Below are 23,013 nucleotides of genomic sequence, written 5' to 3' on the forward strand. Positions count from 1 at the left end.
CCTTGTGATAATCTGAAGGAGCTGGTTTTGAATCAGTTGTACAGCTGTTCAGATGACTAGAGAGGATATTATATAATTTGTCCAAGTAAAATCCCATTTTTAGCACAAGAAAAATGTGATCAGGATCCCTGGTATTCACTACTTTTTTCCTAATATTGCCTCACAGCATTTCTCCTTAGCAAAGATAATTATTTAGCATGTTTATTTCAGTGGCAACTTAAAGAACTGAGTGTATGTATTTCACAGAGTCAGTTTTCCTAATTATTGAGATGCTTATTTTGACTCAATTTTCTATTCCTCCTGAGAGGAAGAGAGCTAATCCACTCCAAATATTTTCCCTCTCAAATTATTTCTAGTGCTTAGTGTTGGAAACCAATCCGTTATAAGAAACTGATCTAGAAGCTATTGAAGATTTTTTTCCTTCTGCTTTCAGTAAGCACTACACTGGAAGTAAATTGGATAGATGAGCTTGTCTGGAACTGATGAAGCTTCTCTTGTTCTGAAGCTAAACCCTAAATTTGATGATATCTCACAATTGCCTTGCAAAATTAGGAAAGGTATATTCAAATTACAAAAATATCTTCTTTTTATCTTCCTGTTAAACTAGAGAAGATTGATTTTTAATGTAAAATCTGTGAGGGGCATTTAGGGAGAAAATATGTTCCTGCTTTGAGTATTTTCCCAGGCAGAAGTTTCTCTAGGCAGCCTTGATTTTTAGTTGGCAGTTTTGGTTTTTAGTTTTCCAAAGCATTTTAAGACACAAACTTCTATGCCAAAAATCATTAGAATAAATTACTTTCAAAGTCTGGCAGAAGATAATTTTCCACAGCTACTACATTATAGATAATGAAAATGAATATATTAAACACAATTATTTTCATACTACTTTGTGTAATACAAAGCTGATCTTTTTACAAACATTTTGTTCATTGCTGTGTTCTAATTTTAAATGAATAGGAAAGCTGTGCATATACTTTTCACAACCACACATTAAATATATTTATTCATGTATTTAGAAATATATTTCTAAATACAGAAATGCCACTATTGGACTGAGTAAGATCTTTTGAATAAATTTATAAAATGTGACTTCCAGGTGCAGATGCTGAATCCTGTTGCTGAGGCTTCAGACACCACTTCACCCCAGTGAAGGCCCTTCCCAGGAAATGCCCATGTCTGTAATCTCAAAGGCTAGTTCGGATTCTTCCACAGTATTTTCATTAACATCAGCTACAAAAGGCTGTAAGTTTGGGCTGGTGCCTCATGTTTGGGCAGCGGCTCCCATGCCACCCATGTCAGGCAGGTTTGTATAAAGATGAAGAGCTGCAGCAGTTCAGCCTCCAAGAGACAAACATTATTTTTCCATCAGCTCTTCCCTATTGCTTTCAACATCTCATGCTGGGAAAAAATGGAATCAAAGCAAGAAAATCTCAATGTCTGTGGATGAGGTTCACTTTCTCCTCATCTCTGTAGCACATGAAAAAATCTGACCCCAGATTCATTGCATATCCCAGAGTTGTCCTCCAGCAAGTATGAATTGCTCATATTGGTATGATATCTCATATTGGTTACTCCAAAAGCCTCTATTGCTACGCCACATTTGATTCAGTACATCACAAATGATGTCTCTGCCACCTAAAGGAACATGGAGAGAAAAAAAACAGGAAAGAGAAACAAAGACAGATTTCTCATTTCATATTACACTATTTTTTAAAATATTTTTCACTTTCCTTCTAATGTAAAAAGATTTTTTTTAAAGATCTATTTTATCAGTTATGCTTTATCACAGCACTTGACAGCATCTGTCTGGTGAGAGATGACTAAACATTTCCCCTTGACTCACTCAGGTCCAGCCTGTAACAACAGGATGCCAAAGACCTGACCTGATGTTGCATCCTTTAAAGATATGCTTAAAGTTTTTTAAGCTTTCCTGGTAAAGTAGAAGTCATCATAATTGTCTTAGAACTAAATGCAAGTAGTTTAAATGCCCTAGGGCTTAATTTTATTTTACCAGCTAGAATTGTAGTATACAAGTTTTCTAATGTGTGTGGAATCTCTTCAGAATTAATCCTGGGTCTCTTTCCTTCCCTCCTCCATGTGTCTCCTGTTTCACAAAAGTTATTTGTCTCAGAGTTATCTTCTAAGTTTTTTGGTTTTTTTTGTTTTTTTTTTTTTTTTTTTTTTTTTTTTTTTCCTCTTGGTGTCTTGGAATAAAACTGCTTCACTATTTAATTCTTCTGCTTCCCTGAGTGCAAGGTGATCATTTTTTGAGTCTTTTTTTCCTCTGTTAACCCTACAGAGAATTTGTTTTGAAAAGGTGTCTCCCGCTATCTCTGTTAATTGATGTTTTTTCTGCAGGCAGTTTCTCAACCAGTTTCTGGTACCAGCCATGTTCTTTGAGAGAAGGTTCTTTAGTAGATGGCCAGTATCAAACCACCTCTGTCAGAGGATTCACAGGCCACTAGCCAGCACATGGCAACTTTTCTGTATCATGTAGCCATTCCTATTTGTCATGCTTGCTGGGCCTTGTCCATTTGCACACATTGTTTCCAAAATTTAGTTAGATAATTTCAATATCCTGACTAAATTACTAATTGTCATGTATCCCTAAATTATCTCTTCAAAAGAGAGAGTCATACCTATTCAGATTTTGTGCACAGATTATTCTCATGACTGGACCAAAGTTTGTACAGAAGGCAATAGCAGAGCAATCTTCCCATGGATACTGTCAGCAAACCTCAGTTCTGATCAGTAAGATATTTTACTGAACTATATAATAAATGCTAATAGCCAAGAATTACAAAGAGTGCAGTTGAATTTGTGCTGTGGATGCTGGAGGCATGTGAGCTTCACCACAGGAAGGGACATAAAGACATCCATCAGCTGAGAGTAGGTTTGCATTCCTATTGCAGTGGTCTGCAGCCATTTGGAGCAGCTGTGAGCAGCAGGCTCTGACATTCATGAGAATCTCTGCAACACGTCTGGGCACTGAGGATTAATCCTGATTAATGCTGGCATTATGAAAAACTGGTTTTGGAACCAGGGGTTAGTAAACGTGAGGTCTGAATGTTTACATACCAGTGAAGGCTCCTAACTTCCCATAAAAACATGGTTTACAGCTGGGTATCTTCACCCTGCCCCAGTTTGTGCTACTAGGATTGTGCTGGGGTTTTCCTCTACTGCATTATCTATAATCAAATACTGTTCCACTTTAAAAATTAATAAAAGCAAATCTGATACCATAAAAATTGCATAGCTTATGATACTTGAATTTGCATGAAAAGCTTGTTTTTCAGAGCAGAATAGTTTGGACAGTTGTTTTGAGTTCTCACTTGTTACCCTTTCTGGGGCTGTCAGTCACATCTGGATTCCCTGCTTCAACAAGGTGGAGATGATGTTGCCAGTTCCATCAGAAGTATAAACAGCAGAAGAGTCTACAAAGCTGAGGAGGGTATGGGAAGATAAAATGCATGACTGACTTTTTGTCACCAATTTATTTTTCAGGAATCAGAATTGTCACAATCTCCAGATTCCCTCCCTTGTTCTGGGAAGAAACAAAGGCTGGTAGCTACAGTGAGCCATGTGGAGAGAGATGGGAATACAGCCACAGACACATAAACACACAAATACAGGCTCAGACAGGCTGTGGAACCTGTATTCTCACAGCAGAAGCTGGTCCAGGAGCAAAAGCAGAGTGAGAGTTGCTGAAGGTTCAGTATGTCTCAGCACCACATCTCATTAGGGGAGTGAGAAAAAATGGCTGTACTGGGCAGCTACAGTGTGTGCATTTGGACCTCACAAGGGAAGGGCAGAAAATTGAATTCAGTTTTTAATTTTCTTTTAAACTATTGGACATTCCCATGGCTACAAGAGGCACCTGGCACAGGCCATCTCAGCATGTCCTCATCTCACCAAAGTGGTGAAGCTGTAAGAAAGCCAGAAGAAAGTTCAGGACACCCCCAAGCCAGGCAGAGCACGTGTGAAGCTGGGCTGTATTTCTTGCTCTGCAGGGTTGGTGTGAGAGGGGAGCAGCATCCCTGCTCCCCCAGACTGGGCTCAGCACATACAAATGTTCTACAAATGCTCCCATCATATCCCAGACACCCTTCTGACAGTCCTTGATGTACTCCCAGGGGCTGCAATAGTCCCTTTGCTGCAGGATAGACAGAAAAATTTGGTGTGTAAAGTCATGTCAGCAGAAGGCTGCTTTTCACCCTCTTTCTGCTGACAGAGCAATGGAAGAGCTGGGCTGTGGCACAAACAGCCCTGCTGCTGCTGCTGCAAATGAAGAAGAGAGTGAAGAAATGTTATTACACATTTAGCTTTATTGAAATTGAACAAATACCTTTTTTTAATAAACCCTTTTACAGCAAGTGTAAAATGTTAATGTTTTACTCATCTTATGTTACAGGTTGTCTTCTTCCATGTAAGCAAAAATACCATCTTTTTTTTCCTCTTTTTAAATTTTTTTTTAAATTTTCTACTTTAAAACATGTAGCAAGGATTTGAATAACGCAGATCCGGCACCAAAAGGTAACAGGTTCTGAAAATCACAGTACAGTTTTAAAATTCTTAGGTTAATTAATGATATTTAAAATGATAGCCACTTTGAGTAAAGATATAAATTAGAGGTCTGTAAACAAGTTGTGTTTACCTATAGAGCTATTGACTGCAGCTACAATGAGAGCGATAATAGAAACTCAATGCTAAACTGAGCTACACCTTTGAGGAAACAAGTTCTTACGAAGTAGTGTGGTACAGGGTAGCACAATAGGTAAAATACAGTTTGGCACCTCAAGTTGCATGTAAAATCAGCAGAAATAAAATGAAGTAAGTGCACTGTCTCCCAACAGAAATAAACCAGGCAGTTTCACTGGTTTTGGAGTGTCAACTATCAAATAAATCACATGACACACAAGTTCAACCCCAAAATTACAATTCTAGTAAAGCAAGATAATATTAAAATGCACACCCACAAGGATAGTAAAGTATAAATTTTTTTTTCTTTTTTTTTCCCTCTCCCCTATCAGTAGAAATAATTTACAACCCACAAAAGGACTCCTTGGTGAAACCACTACCTACAGACATGATCATGGAATGTAGCTCAGTAGACTTGTTTCAAATAGAAAGGCAACATTATCCTGAAAAATTTTGGTCCTCTTATAACTCACTGTACTGTAGCCACCACAGTCTCTTGATAGATGCTTTAGGAGGTTTGTTTTCTGGTTCTCTTTTGTTCTGAAAGGTAATATCTTGGTGATAAAGCTGGGTATAATTTGGCCCCAATTATAGATGTCTGATGGATGCTGAATCTGGAAGAACACACTAGGAGTACATAGGGGGAGCCTCTTGACTGGTCTCACGGCATATTTTGTCATGGAATCACTTTTCCTTCTACACTCCTTTTCCTCTTTGCTAATTTTTTCTCCAGTGTTTTGGGGGAGTGGGGAAGAACCCCTTAGTCCATATGACAGAATGACATTTCGCTGTTTATTTACATGTGGATCACTTTGGCTAAGAAGTCCTGGCAAACCAGAGTTGCCTATTTCTTGTGAATGTCCTCATGCCGTATAATTTTGTATGTAATCCAGTAAAAGATGTTGAAAATGAGGAAGGCGAGTGGGAACGCAGCACGGGATATTGTATCAATCCTTTTTGCACGGTCAACAAACTTCTTTTTGATGGAATCTGAATCCTTTGGTGGTGCTGGAGTTGGGTTGGGTGGCGTAGCCTTGACTGCTGTGCCATCTTTGACTTGGAGGCAGTGGCCCATGCCATAGCCACTGAAATTGAATCGGCTGTCACGAGCAACTTCATCTTCCTGGAGGATAAAGAGGACAAATAAGACACACAATCACCTGTCTATTGAGCATGTCATATAGTTGAGTAGTTGAGGTGCACCCCTCCAAAGCACCTCAGGAAATTACCTGGTTACGCAATGATGAAAAGTCTGGGTTTTAAAGACAAACAAGAAGTTAAAACCCGCATTAAAAATATATGTAAATCAGGTGATTTCCAGTGTTTGTGAACCTGAGCTTTAATTTTTCTAGCTATGTCTAAATCAAGTGCCCTGAGCATCAACCTGCATTCTAGACCTATAGGGAAGAGGTATGACTCCACAGGTTTGTATTGCTCTCCTTGAGCTTTCTGTGGGGAGGAAACACAGTCGTGTTGGTAGCAGGGTGTCTGCTCCAGCCAGGCTGAATTGAATGACCCAGAGATACAGGGGCCCAAGTTCATTGCTCAGGCTCACAGCAGCCTTACAGCTCCATCTCAAACCTATGAAACAGGGGTAGATCATGGTCCCTCCTTGCTCACAGGAGTGCTCTGACAATCAGTACTTCAAAGTGCACTGGGCACTTGAATTTAGTGGTAGCTGGAAGTCAGGTGCAGTAGCACAAGCTAATGTAGCATCACCCTGCAGAAATCAATTCTCTCTTGTCTGAGTGGGTGATATTTGTTCTTGGAGAGGTGAGTAACTACCACTGAACTTTATCCCTCTAATAACTGAGTGATGAAAGGCTTGTGACTGTGATGGTAAATTCTCCCTGATGTTTCTCCTGTCTGATAGAACAATAACACACAAGTTAACAGTCGCTGGCAGCTCTCCATGAAGGATTCAAAACCAATAGACAAAGCAGCTCTATTCTTTTTCATTCCAGCAGGGATGAATTGTAAGTTCAGGAGCTTGTTCTAGTTAAAGACCTTTTCTTTGACTGACAGATGCTTCACTGTTGACTGAAAATAACCACTTCTTGGGCTGATAAGGAGCCCAATCCCTCACGGGGATGTTTAATATCCTCATATCTCTTACCAAACCATAGCCTTCTGAACTTAACAGAAAATCAAAAACTGCAAGAAAAAAAAGCATCACAGCAGCAAGATATCGAATAACAAGTATATTGGCTGAACTTGGGGGTGGGAAGGGAGGATAATTTGCACCTATTCAGGATGTAAATCACTGCTCCTTCACAGAAGAACCTCTTTCAATAGTAGCATTTTTCTCTCTCCCCAGGTCCAGGACTGGAAATGAATGTATCACCCAACTTGCTGTCCTTACCTTGGAGCTGACATGCAAAGGTGAATAATCGGTAGTGTGACTCAAGGCTACCAAATGAGAAATAGTCACTCTGACTGCTTATGGCATTGAATGCTTATGGAAGGAGGGTAGGCAGTAAACAGTGCTTTGGAGACCCTGTCACTTCAGCATGAAGGTCTATTCTACTGTGTATCCATAAGCAGGTGGAAAATCGCAACATTGCAAGGCTGTTTGAGCACTTATCCAGGGCTTACAACCTTTCCATTTCAAAAGTTCACCATCATGAAGAGAAAGAAGGATGGTCCTCTCCTTTTTCAATTTCATTTATTTGCAGTTTGCAGTACCTCTGTGAAAACTCTGCTTTTCCTAGTGATTATAAGTATGTAAGTTCTGGATAGCCTTATTAGGCAAGGCTTCTCTGGCATGACCTAATTACATAATAACACTACCAATAATAGTCCCCCAATAATACAGGGAGATACCTTCCTCTCAGTGTTTTTCATTTTACTGAGTTTAAAGGATAAAATGCATGCCCAGGAACATGAGAGGTGATTAAAAAGGGTAACAGATTTTCAACAGCTGTGTTGCCATATGTACTTCATTCATTTTTTACAAATTTAATTTCTGTTGCTCCTGAGAGATCTGTGGGAAGAATAAAAAGTACTGAGCTCAACGCCAACTTGGAGAGTCCTGACTTCCACTGTGCCCTGGTGGATCACAGCTTTGTCACATGAGGCTGAGCAATTCATCTTCAATGTCACAGCCTTCCTTTCGAGCTTAAGCTGTAGCAACTTGAGTGGGCAGGCACCTGACATTAGGGACAGGGATGTTTAAATCAAATTCTTTTAGGTATTCAGCACCCAACCCTTAACTATAAGGAGCCACTTATGTCCCAATGGGATTTAGAGCCCTGCTTTTCCCACCCAGACTGTTGTCTGTGCCACTTCTTTCTCACACAAGCCAGAGGGAAGCATGTCCAGTACTCATGTTAGTTTTTTATTTAGGACTGCAGCAGATGGGATTTACCCTGTGTACAAGAGGTACCTCATTCACCTGAGGTATGAGTGATACATGGTCAGTTTCCCTCTCTGCTTGAACAGATTTGAATCTCCTTTTCCCTAATAGATCTCTGGATTGGTTTATTACTCTTTCCCTAACATGGAGCTGTTTGCTGGTTGAAAAAAAAAAAAAAATCATGTAGGGTTTTTTAACCTTTATCAGAAAAACCTTTTTCAAAGACTAAGTAATCAATTAGGAGAACAGCATTGTCTTGCTATACCCACTCGTTACTATGCCTGATATTATGCATTTACACAAACACAGCACTAGAGACACCCAAGCTGTAGCCGTTGGGATTATTTAAGTGCCACCAGAAGCAAGGAAAGCCAGAGCCCTTACAGCCCCATCTCCAGCCCTGGAAATACCACAGCTCCATAACCACCATGGGATTTTTAACAGGAAAATCCCCCAGGAGCCGAAGGCGCTTTGCAGCCTGGCATGTGCCTGCACTCTGAGCACTGCCAGGTCTCACAGGCAAGACCTGACCCCATCAGAGCTCTCCCACCCAACCAGACATCACCTGAAAGACCTCAGGGTGGTGAGAACTCTGCCCTTTCCAACGAAAGTGGCCAATAGTGTTGAAAGTTAACAATGAAACCCTGGAGATATCAAGTCCCACATGTCTGTGCTAAGAGGATACTTTTGCCATGAGACTGCAGAAGTGGGCTTATGTCTTTTTGGCCCTCTGAGCTCCTAAACTGGTTCCACCCAAAATGAAGCGGAGGGGACAGAAAGGCTTCCTCCATGCTGCTGAGGGGAGCTGGGGAATCAGGCCAAGTGCTGGAATTTCATTGTCCATGCTGCTTGTGGGTTAGCTCACTCTGGGGTGGATCATACCAAAAAGCTTTCACCCAGACAAATCTGCTCCACTGGGGACTGATGCCACACACTGCCATCATAAGCCATGTGGTGATATCTGGCCTCAGGAACAATAAAATCCCCCATCTGATTTACTTTAGCATTATGGATGTAGTTAAAAAAATCTGTCTCTAAACCACCATAAGCTTATGACAGAACTACTATGTGACATTTCAGATAACCTTCCAACATCCTGATACATATAAAGGACTGGGGGAATAGTCACAGAGAAAGAAAAACAAATTTATACACTTTGATAAAGAACCCATTTTAAAATGATAATTCAAAATAAATTATAATTCAAAATTACAAATTCAAAATTACCATTCAAAAGTGTTTTCCCTTAAGGAGTGGATATGTCCTCCTTTGACCTAGAGGGTTGGTGACTACTGCACAACTTACCTTGGGTACCTTCTGGTGAGGCTGCAGAGTCACTCTTCATTCTCAAGGTCATACTCAGTTCATACCCTCTGATATATCTACCATGGACACTTATCCAGTGACAGTCTTCAACCAGTTCTCTAGCTTAGTCACTGCTAAAGTAGTCCAAATGACTTTTCAAACATCTCTATCATTATTTTTAATCAGACTACACTTAAAACATATTAATTTTAAACTGGACAGAATCTCACTTGCATAAATCCCAGACTATTTATGTGTTTACAGATTTTAAAACCAAAATCAAAGAGCAGCTGGAAGCCACGGGGCATCAGCTGGAGTGGCAGAATCCACTGCCATTGAAGTTATTAACTTTATCTTTCTAAAGGGATGTGAAGTTAGGTGTTAAATAAACCAGAGTCACAACTCCATCTGCCCTTGATTAAGGCATAGGGGAAAGGGTCATAAGCTAGGATGAAAAACAGAAAAGAAATTAATAGCAAGAGGAAAGTGTTCTTTTGACAGTTTTCTTTCAGATGTTCACACCCTGAGTATTTTAGAAGAATTATCCATTGAAAACTAATTAAATTTCCTGAGATTTGGGCAAATGCTTCTTATAGATGCTTTTTCAACAACATGAATTTATGACTATTGTCTTATGATGTCATAATGATCAGGCTTATCTATTGGCTTTCAACAATTTTCATTAAACAAGAATTACATATTTTTCTTATTTTTTAATTACCCTTTATGAATTTAGTGATTTTTTGTGCTTTACAAATTGATGGCATTAAATTCTCTTGACGTCTCTTGACGTTTTACAGTTAGCGACATATAAATGGCAGTAATACTTCTGAAATGGTTTTATTTTTTCATTTTTCATTTTTGTAAAGCTTTTATTTCTACTCAATAAGGACTAGAATGTATTTCATACTACCAGTTTCACACCAAAGCAATCAGAAATAGGAAAAATACTTTAGAAAATCTACCCCATTCAATGCCTTCCATGCTCAGCTTTCTGTACAATGCATTTTAAAGTGCTTTGTCCCCAGCACTTTTAAATGCTTATTGTCAGCATTGAGTAAGTTTTAACAATGAGGAAAATGAGAGAGGCTGGCTTCAAGCAGTGTATTTAATTTACTCTCTGATGTGATCTATTCTTTTAATTTTGCTACTCTTTTTCCAAGATGTGGTGGAAAAACTATTTAAAAGACTATCTGGTTTAATTAAATTTCAAGGATACAGACAATTAATTTTAGGTATAGGATAGAGAACATCAGAGAAATTTTCCTTTTGGTATTCATAAGCACAAATTTAGAAGCCCGGAATCAATTCAGACTTGAATGCAAAATGGAATCATTAGGGAGTGGACACCAAAATATCTTTGGAGATTTCATTCTTAAATCATCTTTATGACTTTGAGACACCTCCCATCTCTCAGTACTTTACATAATTCATGGTATGGGTTTGCAGACAGTCATGCTTACATGGTTTCAGTTCTCAGGAGTCACTGAGTATATGGACAAAGATAGTTCAGCTGAGAAGCACATTTGGACTTTCAAATCCCCTTTGGTTCCTCACAGAAGCCTCTTACAAAATTCAATTCAATTCAATTCAATTCAATTCAATTCAATTGTGAGGAGATGAGAAGGAAGGTCCTTTCACAGATTAACTGTTTAAAAGGCAGTAATGGAGTTTAGGAGTAAATGATCGATTTCATAACTGGGGGATTCACTGGAGGGGATCTCTAAGAATGTGCGTGAGAAGCACTTAGAAGAAACTGAGCTATAAATAAGCTGGGACAAAGGTTCCCAAGGGAAGGTGCACAGGTGAAACAGGATATTCGAAGCAGACGAAGCTAAGCCAGGCTTTCCAGAAGAACTCTAAAAAATGACTAAGTAACAAAGTAGCAGTAAATGAAATACAGGGTTGATAAGTGCAAGGTAAAGCATTGCAGAAGATAACCCTAATTACACATAGATGGTAGTGGGCTCAAAATGTTGCTTGGGTTTTTTTTCTCATTTGTGAGTTTGAGAAATTACTACATATATGATTCTGACATCAGTCCTCTGCTAAACATCAGTCAGGAAATGGGCAAAGAAAACAGAAAATGCCTTTCTGCCGTATATCTACTCAGAGAGCCATCAGTTTTTGGACACAAGAGGTATTTCTGGTCAGTCAAGCCTAGTGAAGACATAGCAGAAATAGATAAAGTACAAAGAGGAGCAGCAAGGATGGTAAAGGCTTTTTACTTTGCATAAGGAAGAAGAAAAGATATGAGATCTCCTCATCTTAGAAAAGCTGTGTTTGGAAGGTGATATCACAGGATGCTAAAAATCTTCTCTGATTGCTTACAGCCTGAAAAGCTCTGATGTCAGCACACCTCTGCCAGATGTCATTCCCACTCTTTAATCCAGACTTCAGAGGAGCAGAAGGTGATGTAAAATTGTAACCTTCTCACTTCAATCCTGCCCAAATTATAGACCAAATACTTCCCAGAATTTGTTTTAAATATAGTTTTTCCTAAGTATTCACCAAGACATTTAATCAAAAACACAAACAGTCTCTGACTAATCCTACTGCAAGATGACACTCCATCAGGACCCATCATTCTGCATGTGACAGTGGCATTCACCCTGTTCCTGCCTCTCTTAACAGCGATTTTCCTGCTCACTGAGGTTTGCTTTTGCTCTCATTTGAACCCTCATGCCTTATGGAATCTAAGTGAAACAGACCTTGTATTATAAATAGATCTTTTATTAATGGAAGAAAAATTGGTCATTGTTGTCATTGGTGAGGGTTTCCAATGACAAATTTAGGCTTGTTTTGGAAACCTGTGTCTAGTAGTATGTTCTGTCTCCAGTAAACAGCAAAAAAGTCTCTGAAGCATGAGTGATTTACTTACGCAGTCTGAAAGAACAGCAAGTGAACTGTTGTTAATGCAATAATGAAATGGTAGTTAATGCGGCTTCGCCCTTTTCAAGTAGGAATTGAACATTATCCAACTGAAAGAGTAACATAATTTAAACATGTGAGCAAAAATATTTTCCTGCCTTGAAATATCTATAAGTAGAACCAAATTTTTTTTTCAAAAATTACTTTAATATTAAAGATTATACAGTCAGTAAGGGTGAGCGGTTTGCTCAGAAAAATAAAACCAAAAAACTTATTCTTTAGTAAAGAAAGGCTTCTGTCTCTAAATTTTGCAAACACAATTAACGAAAATTTCTTATTCAATTTCAAGTTTTATATATAATGTAATGAATGTTGTCATTTTAGGGGAGGAAGAACCAGATGAACTACTGTTTTGCAAAGCACCATAAATGTTATGATAGTCATTCCTCGTAAGAAAACAGTAGATTGATTCCTGAGACAGTCTTGGTTGCTTGTTTCCCTTCATTTTAAATGAAAGTTATGCCCCAAAATATTCAGATACAGTGATCTGTGAGTCTTAGAGGTATAATTTGACTGGATATTAAATTCTCTCAGGACAGTAAAGTCTGGAGACTTGACTGTTCTTGGGTAACTTCTGCCAGTCTCTCTCTCCAAAGAAAGAAGAGGCTGGCCAGTTTATCAATGGAAATGGCACATTATTCTGTTTAACATCAGACAAATACATGTTTGTGACCTAGATTTGAAGGATAATCTGCTCTGACCAGAAATCTATTGGATAAAGGGCAACTGACTTCTGCTCATTCTATCTGCATGCAAGGCTGAGTTAAATGCAAAGCTGGTATTTAAATACATGACTATTTCAGCTAGAACATGAAATAGCTGTTAATGGGCACATCAAACCAAACAATGTAAAGCAAGATAACATTAGCTAAAATTTTAGAAGATCAAAAATCTGAAACACAAATGGAAATGTACCTAAATTCACTTACTCCATTTTCTTTTGCTTTCTGCAAGATGTCTACATCAGGAGAGATGAGCAGATTCTCACCTTCCTCCTTTCAGCAGTGTTCAAGCCTGAGCTTCAGACTTCAGTTCTCTCCCTCCCTGAAACCTGCTGCAGGGTCAATATCACAAGACAAGGTCACATGGTGACCCCAGGTGGGTGACAGGCATGGGGGAAGTGCCACAGCAACATGTGGGGCACCCCTGCCCAAATACCCCAGTCACGAATATCTGAGCTACCCTCTACGTGGGATTTTTCCTATCAGGTTCTCTGGTCCTTTTCTCAAAGCAGATTTAAATACTTTGAGGAGGATGATTTTTATCACACCTTTGTGCATTCTCAATGACCTCTTCCTTAACTGTAATTATTCTAGGAAACTTTGCTAGACCACTCTTGTGCCCTGGCTGTGCCATCTCAGAGTACCTGATTAATCAGTCAGTCAAAATTAAAAAAGAAATAAATGTCCATACAGGGCCCATAAACAGCACTCATTATTGGAATGATGCAGATTACCCTCTAGAACAATATATTGCTGGGATGTTTTATGGCTCAGGTTTAGATTGTCTCAGCTGCCCCATTCCTTGGGGCTGATGTGCAGCCCACCCTGCGGGCACCATCCTCCCTGCCTGGGCCAGGGGCGGGGATGAAGTGCTGGGGCCTGTGGTATCCCTACACCTTGCTGAGGTCCCCTGCTTGGTGCCAGGAAAGGGCAGAGGAAGGGGACAGGCAAAGGGAAGGAAGAGGAAAAGGCTTTTTGCCTCTCTGGTGGTGGACTCTCACCTTCAAGCCATTTTCTATAACAAACACTCAGAATGAACCCCAGCAAATGCAGACAGAGTTTACCAGGGCTTTCTCAGACATTCATGCATTTAATTCATGCAAATACTGAACAAAATGAATTAAATATTGCAAATTACATTAATAATTTAAAATCTGTAGCTAAAAATAGTCAAGAATATTTGAATAATCTTAAAGTGTTCACATGCAAATTTTATAAATTAACTCAGGGGATGCTGTGGGGGGTATTTTGTTTGTTTAATTGTTTTTTGTTTTGGGTGTTTTCTGTTCCTGAAGACACAAGCCTTTATTTTCCAGTTATCAGTTCTTAATACCAGGCTTCCAATAAATAATGTTTTGGAGTTGGTTTCATTTCTTTATCTTCTCTGGATTTCCATATCATTTATTTCTCGTTGTTAGTCAAGATCTCAATCTGGGTTTCTCTAGCTATTCTTGCATTGGCCCAAAGCATCATTGGGTTAAAAAAAATATTTGCCAGTTATCTGCCCTTCAAACTTGTTTCCAAAATAAATTATTGCATCTTAGAAATATCTTGACTCTTTGACTGTATTAGAAATTTACTACACATATAGACTTCTGTATTTTCATTTTTTATTTGCTTCTGTGAGGGATGCTCTATAAAATTCTGGTATTATTCTCAGGAAAATAAACATTCATCATGAGGTAAAAATCTATGACACTCAATGCTATGGCAACTTGACACTGCAATCTCTACGTGGAATTGTTGGAGTGTTTTTTCTCATCTGATAAGTAATAAGTTCACAAATTCTAGAAGGTCATTGGAAGTATGCATACAATGGAAATTAAATAATATTTCATTTAAAATGGGTTTGATAGTTTTTCTTTTACTGTATTACACACACACATACACATACACATACACATACACATACACATGAACATATCCATGGAGATATTTGTACCTACATATAGGTGTGGGCATCTACTTAATCTAGTCCTCTAATGTATTCCCTGAAGGCATTAGTTAGTGGCAAGTTCACCTAGTGAGAACATTTTTATTCTACTTTAAGGTTAAGGGCACTCTCCAGAGAATTTATTAATTATTAATTTTTAATAACTTCTCAAAATGCTAACTTTTACTCTAGCTTTTCCCCTGCAGTAGTTTGGAGGAGCAAGAATACAGAACACACAGGCAATGGTCATTAAACCTTCCCAGTCCTCTCTGCCCATAATAGGCTCTTTGGTGGGTTGCTGACATTTCTCCAGGAGGACTATCTGCCCAGGCCAGTAACTAAGCAACAGATCTCCTGGTGATGGCCTTTTATTACTTGGCAAAACTGATACAAGGATAACCTAAAACAAGAGATTTAACTATGTATGAGAGAAGTCAGTCCTGAGAGGGACAGACAGATGAAATGTGGAAGCATGGCTGTAGCACTGGAAAAGGCATTCTTGGGAGAAGATCTCAGATGTTTATCTGAACTCAAGTTTTGTTCAAGAATATAAGGAAATATAAGGAAAACAGGAGAGTAAATGCCCAGTTAATTTACCTAAAAGACAGCACACAAGGATAACACAAAAGTAAAGGGTTGCTATGTCAGCAGCCTTTCTGAGACGTGCATGTTGTCTCAGGAAAACACCCCAACAATTCCACGTAGAGATTGCACTGACAAGTTGCTATAGCATTGAGTGTCATTGATGTTTCATCTATTATGTCCTGGAGTAATTCTAAAACAGTGTTTGCAGTGCCAGAGCTCTGAAGAAACCTGTCATGAGGTACATGGAAGAGGTCAGGACTCACTATGGCTGCCTACAACCTCCTGACCTTGAGGTTCCACTTTTGAGAAGGGATAGCACCTGGGGCAGGATGGTCTTCAGAAAACATGTAAATAACCCAAAGAACAAAGCAAAGCAGGAGCACCCTGAGAGACAGGGAGACCTGGCAGCTCAGGTTTCTGCTTCACTGAACATCCAAGAGCTCCATAAGTACCAAGAAGGAGCAGACAAGAGGAGGTATTTGGTAGAACTTGACAACCCAGGTTCTGGACAGTAGGATATCACACACACTGTACAGTCAGAATGGGTGGGCATTAAACTGATTTGTTGTCCTCTCAGCTGGAAACACAAATGAGGTCTTAGAATCCCTAATGTGAAACACAGGCAAGTTGATATCTACTCTTGGTCTTTTGCTTCTCTGTCTCCTTATTTCTGCAACTGTCTCTTCTCTTTTTAACTAATTTTTAACTTTTTTTTCTCCAACATATTTTGCCTCCCAGACCTGTTTTTGTCTACCTCCTCTTTGATGCTTTCATCCTCACTGTTTTCCTTATATGTGGCCCATACCTTCTGCTTGCAAAATTCAGTTCCTTCCTTAAGTCCTATCTGCTGTGGCCCTTTCTGCTTAGCAGCTAAATTATCTTCCTCCAAAGAAAAGGCAAGCCATAAAAGTAGAACTCCTCTTTGCCAAGACCACCTCTAAACTGAGAGGTGTTACTCTATTTTTTAAGACTAGCCAGGAATTAGATTTTGGTTTCTTCTTTTTTTTTTTTTTGGTGGTTTTTTTGTTTGTTTGTTTGTTTGTTTTGTTTGTTTTTTGTTTGTTTTTTGTTTTTTGGTTTTTTTTTAATTAAAACCATCTGCTTTTGGAAATCCACAGAGTTGATAATTGCTCAAAGAGTTTCCAGTACCATAAAGCATTTTGAAATGTGATGCTTCTCATCTGATCTACTGTTCATGACACACAGCCTGTCCCATTGCTGGCACAGAAAGCTGAGGATCACCAAGTGCGTGGGCCCATGCAGCAATCTGTGACTGTGTTCTGACCACCCAGAATATGCAACATGAACCTTTTGGAGGCTTTGGAAAATGATCACGAGTGCTGCAAACTCAGCAAATGGAGTTGCATTTTTATTCTAAGTTTAAAGCTCAGAAAAAAGAGTTGTTTGTGCATAGCACATGTTGTTCTAGTCTACTGAAAACTGAGTAATGTGGTAGTATATACAAATAGTAAGAGATTCAAGAGTTGGCATGCTCCGGAATACTCCAATGACATGTCCAATCACAGCAGTACCATCTGCTTTTCCTTATATGTGCTAAATTTATAGCACTCTGCTAATTTCTGTAAAATTTTACTCACCAGTTTCAGGAAATTATACTTAACAGACATGCAATATTTGGGTTTTGTGACTTACTGTTAGCAAACAGTTAGTAAAAGCCTCTTCAGTTACTCATCTCTTAGACAAAGGACTTTGGAAATCAATAACATCGATTATGATTCTTAACCCTGAAGGAATGGCAGGGATTTGCAATTCAAATATTAATTCCCTAATTTTTTGCTCACACTCAAATTTTGAGTGGCAATTAAGACTTTCACCTGGAACTTGGAAACCAGTAAAACACAAGTCTGGTATTGTACATCTAAATTAAAATTACCTCCTTCTGTTTGGAGCAGAGTTTTTAGCAGGTTGCTTAACTGTAACTTCTCTTCAGGCAGTGATCAGCTTGACCCAAGGAAACTGCACAATACTGGCAATATCCCCCTCATAATTGCTCACTGACACTCTGAGACATGGGAAAATAGAAAACCAGACAAGGAAAGGCTCCCTTCAAGGGCCATCTGGGGTTTCCATGAGTGTTTTGCCCTGTTGGCTTCACAGCTGGATGTTTCACTGATGATACTGGAGTTCATTTAGAGTGTCTCTGCATGGTGCTGAATGATTTCTTCCCACAGGATGAAAGGCTGAGTTATCCCTTCTTTGGGTCTGAAAGGAGCAGGTATTTCAAATTGTGAGACCATTGAACCATCACCTGAGGGGACAGTGGTCTAGAGGATATTTTAAACGTGTTTGACACATTTAAATAGATGGTTTCAGCTTGCCAATTTTGGAATGGCTCCCAAAATAGAAGTCACTATAAAGAACAAAGCAATTTGTTTTGGATGATTAAGAGAATATGGCTCATATATCCAAGGTGTGACAATTCCAATCACATCTTCATTTCAATTTACAGGAAAGAAATAAACTAGGCTTCATTATTGTTCATACTGCTAGTGCTATATATTTGACATGATAATCTACAGTATTAGTCAGTAAATTGACTCACTGGACTGTCCTTGATCATATGCTCCATTTTCCACTCAGCAGGGCTCTCTCTAACAGCTATATATAACCAGGGAGGGGAAAAAAAGAAACGGTTCTCTCTTAGATCATTATAAAATGACGCTGCCTTCGGTTTCCTTGTTGCTTCAAAGGTTCTAAGTGATGTGATCTTTTCACCATCACAGATAATACTTGGCTGCTGTTTGTCTGACTTGTCAGCTCCTCACACAGAAATCCAATACTTCCCTCTTGTCACATATTCATTTCAGAAATGTGCTCTTTTGCAGGCCTGAAATGAAATAGTCTCTGTATTCCTATTTGCCAGTTTTTAAGTCTTGCCTTGTGTGGTCCCTCCTCGTCATACCACGGTTGTCACATTAGCAACCCACATGAGTACTTGCAGCAAATGTAAAATCTCCTGATTGTAATTAAAATTCTGCATGCTTTCTATTAAATAACCTAAATCATTGTGCATCATAATCCATAGCTGTGCTCTTCTGCCATTGTTTTAAAATGTTTGGTTACTGAGCTAATTGCTCAGGCAGGTTGTTTTTAGACTGCATAATGTATTTATAGCTTATATATCTCTGTCAAAATAAATATTGGATTAATCTTGGCTCCTCATCTACATGTTGAGAAATTGCTTCCTCAGTCCAGACAGAAGTTAAAGTCAGGGGCAGCCTCTAAAAGTGGCTAAAGGGAGAAGGGCAGCTGAGAAAGAATGACATCCCACAAACAAAAAAGCAGCCATCTCAGTAGAAGATTGGCATGAGTTACAAAATACAAACCTGTGTAGCTGTATTTCAGCGGCATATCTACAGCTGTAATCTGTGTTGCTGCAGAAGGAAGGGGAAGCAAACACTTAGGACAGAAAGAGCCTATCACTATTTCTGTCCAGAATGGTAAATAATTGTTCAGAGACTTTTTACTCACCTTTGTTCCAGAAATACGTGCAAGTTAAAGAGAATTACAGGATGTAGATCTGAAATACTCAACTATGGATTAGCACATCCACAAAAAGATATAATTCAGCTCACACTCTCCCTTAGGAGCAATCCCTGACAAAAGTCTTTTAAACCAACTCCTGATATATTGGACACATTACAGAAGAATGTTTAACAGCACTGATTAATATTTTCAGCAACTGTAAATTGTCCAGTGCACTGCCTGGTGCTGGTTCTGCCAGCTGGCTCTCAAGCCAGCCATCTTCCCTGCCATCCTACAATTCTGTATTTGTAGTTTGAAGAACAGAATAGAAGTCAATAACTGTCCAGGCCAAACAGCTTCCTCTAAATTGTAATGCTTTAAAAATGCAAAGAGGCTAAAGTCTAAGCCTCTTTGCTTCGAAGATTTGAAAGCTGCCAGCAGAAAAGATCCCCAGATTCACATGGTACCAATTCCTAAGACATCTTCATTCTGAAATCGAAGGCAAGGAGGGAAGACTTATGGTAAAAGGAAGGTCAAAATTTACATCCCACCATGTCATACCTCTTACCCTTTGGGCACCCCTGTGCCCCTGGGGTATGGTGCTTTTGGCTAAATGCCTTTCCATCTCCCCTCAGATGAATGAGACCTCACCATGGGAGAATGAGGTTCATGTTTCATAGATAAAGGAGGCAAATATTTGACAGACTCACAAAAGTGAGGTGTGGCAGCAAGGAACATACAGCAGTGACAGGAAAAAAAGTGAGGTGGTCAGAACACTGGCTGGGATGCCACATGCAATAAAAACATCCCTAAGCTTCACATGGGCTTCAAAAAATATTCATGAAATAGCAGCTCTTAGATTCAAATACAGCATATGATGAAAAAGATCTGTTGTCATGATATAAGTCTGATATTCAACCCCAGCTACACAAACACTCACAAGAGAACTCACCAAAGAGGAAAGCAGTAACAGTACAGAGAAGTGTGACAGAAGCAGCAGCCTCCATGCATCAAAAAATAAAATTCAAATAGATTATTTTTACAACAAAATAACATAATATAAGCTGCAAGGGAAAGTGAACAAAGATCAAAGAGCAAATAAGAGACAGGCAACATAAACAGGCATCTCCAGTATCTAGAAGACAAAGAACAGCAGCATACAGCACCAGAGTATCTTGAAAGAGCTGTCATGTATTTGGGGAAAAACATCCTTTGTGCAAACTTGAAAAAAAGGAGTATTTACATTTAGGAAGCAACACAACATTTTCTGTACCTGAAAAAAAACTACCCTCTCTTGACTTTTTTATTACTTTTTCTTCACACTCCTGTTTGGTCCCTATGAAAGAGTACCGTTTGTATCTCCATTGCATGAACATCTAGTACAGGTAACAGTAAGGGCAGAATAATAAAAGACCAACCCATTAGCAAAAAAATATAAAACTGACTCCACTAGAGTTCATGACAGACAAATCTAGGACATCTTCAAGATAAGGAACAAAATGTCAGTTCTCAAAGACATTTTAAAAGAGAACTGCAACAGCTAGATAATAATTTGCTTTTACATAAAGTCTAAATCCAAGGTGAAAGTTTGGAACAGCAGCACTGTCTTAGTGTTTAATGATTTCCTTTTAAAATGTTATTAATTATGAGAGCAAATAACCTTGTTTTCCCCATTGCTTTTTCTTCTTTGCATGGGCTAAGGACCATCAGTCACCCCCCGACCACCATCTGAGAAACCTGAAATAGCAGAATGAAATTGTCTTATTCTAAATCCTTAAATGTGCTGATTTTTTCCTGCTGTTGTTTGTGTAATTGTGCAAACAGAAATACATCAGATAAGAAAAGAAAACTAGCACAACTGCCTCCCCTCCTTTCTCTTTCAACCCTGCCCTCCTTGCGGGCACAGTCAATGAACTCGGTTACTTTGCTCATGACAAATACCCACCAAACACTGAATATGTGCTACAGTTTGCAAAACCATTAGTCATCCTGTTTGCTTTCATCTAATACACAGCTTTGCTCATATCCGTCTTTGGATTCACCTCACACCAGATCTCCCTCCACTTCCAACACCCTTTTCCCTCCCAGCATGCACTCCTGTTGGCTCCAGTGGCCATGCGTACTCCTTGTCCCACAAGCGATGCAGACCTAATGCAAACAACTCATAGCAAGTTTTAAGAAAGTATTTTAATAATTCATAAATCATCACATTGAACTGACTGCTCTATCCATAAATAGCAAAGGCTGCTCATCACAAAAATACCACCTCTGGTTTAGAAAGTCCTTGAGCTGCAAAGTCCTGGAGCCCAGGAGGACGCGTCAAGGATGGATTGCTGCCACACAGAGCTTCCTGTGCAAGGCAGAGCCCTGGCCCAACACAGGACAGCCTTCTTGGATTTTGTGATCTCCAGATGGAGCTTCCCACAGCACAGAGATGTGGCCAGCTGCTGAACAACTGCCTCATGAATTTCAAAGCTACACTGGCGATTTAACTCAAAAGTCTGGATAATGACCCATATAAATATTCCTACCAAATCCCTTTGCTTTATGACTATAATGCTGCATGTTTAGCTTGAAAAGGTGACAAGTCTGTTTTTCCTAAGATGCGAACCTGAAAATAAGAATCTAAATTCAATGTTATGTATTTCCATAGGCATTACTAAAACAATTATTTACAAGCATTTTAAAAAATAATCTGTAATAGAGCTATATCTTATTTCTGATAGGAATCCAGTTTTATGGGGTCCATGATAATAAATTAGACTGTTGCAAGCTAGAAAGGTAAAGGTGAAAAAAAATACTACATGAAAAAACACAGTGAGTAGGTTGAAAAACTAAAAAAACAGCTTTGCAAATGAGGATGAGCATCTAGGCTCATGCTTGGTAGGAAACAGATGAGAAGTAATTAAAAAAGAAGCTATATGGAGCAATAAATTTGAAAGTAGCAGATAAATTAAAAAAACCCTAATCCTCTTTAATTTTGCTAGAGAATTCATAGCTAGAAATATTGGTGAGGCTACCTGGAGTGAGAAGCATGATACCCAAATGTAAGATGCTCAAAAGAAGAACCAGGATTAATAAATTCAGGAAAGCCCAGGCTGAAGCCCAGGCATGGCAGGATATGCCAATATATGGGAAAACTGGCAATTACTAAGTACACAGGCACAAAGAAATCCAGAGCCTCTGTGGGAAATACAGTGTAAAGCTAATGGAGGGAGAATAGTATCTAAAATACGTTACGCCTCTTCTGCTTTTTTGTCTTGGACACACACACACATACATGTGTGTGTTCCAAAATAAATGCCTTGGAGGTATTTGTTTGTACCCCAGGAGGGACCTGTCTGATGGAAGACCAGCTGTCATTATGGTCAAACAAGGAAACTGCAGTCAAATAGCTGCATGATTTGCCTCTATTCCTCTGGCAAGGATGGGGCAAGAGCTTGCAAATCTTGAAAGAAAAGCCATTGTCTTCTGCAAGGTTATAAGTAAAGGTTATAAAGAAGGTTCTAAGTAAAACACATATAGTAGGGCAGTAACACTATTGAATGAGAGCACATAGTGATTTTTCAGAGGCCTTTATTATCCACTCCTTGGTGTATACACCACCCATTCTAGACATGCAATGAAACACTTGCACCAAATACCCCTTAATTCATCTAACTAGGTATGTAATGGTGAAAAAAAGAGCATTAGGACCTTGAAGGACTTCCAGACAGAAGTTACCAAGGGCTGTAAAAGAGCATCCTGTGACACACAAGCTCTATCTCACCAGCCTGTAGCGGCATCACACTTGATTAGACTTGCTAGAATTTCTCTTGCCTGTGAGGATCAGCACACAAAAAAAGCCTAGAAGATGAAAATTCTGCTGATGGGGCAAATGAGTAGATTTGGTGTCTGATCCCACTAAGGAAGTCAGAAAGAAAGCTGGCATAAGTTAGCAGACAACAGATAGATAAATTTCATTGAAAGTTTGTGCTAGAGAGTGTCAAGGCTGCTAC

At 39.1% G+C, this 23,013-nt stretch overlaps 1 protein-coding gene across 5 annotated transcripts in view; it reads right to left on the reverse strand.

Annotated features, from left to right (window-relative positions):
• Positions 1-4,303: 4,303 nt before the first annotated feature.
• GLRA2 (glycine receptor alpha 2) overlaps positions 4,304-23,013 on the reverse strand; it is a 121,605-nt gene continuing 102,895 nt past the window's right edge. For all 5 annotated transcript variants that reach the window (XM_053971630.1, XM_053971629.1, XM_053971627.1 and 2 more), the window contains one exon: positions 4,304-5,821. In XM_053971630.1, coding sequence (XP_053827605.1) covers positions 5,543-5,821 — 279 coding nt within the window. In that variant the 3' untranslated portion in view covers positions 4,304-5,542. The remainder of the gene's footprint in view (positions 5,822-23,013) is intronic.

This window comes from Vidua macroura, chromosome 2, assembly GCF_024509145.1.
Source record: "Vidua macroura isolate BioBank_ID:100142 chromosome 2, ASM2450914v1, whole genome shotgun sequence".
NCBI classification, from domain to species: Eukaryota; Metazoa; Chordata; class Aves; order Passeriformes; family Viduidae; genus Vidua; species Vidua macroura.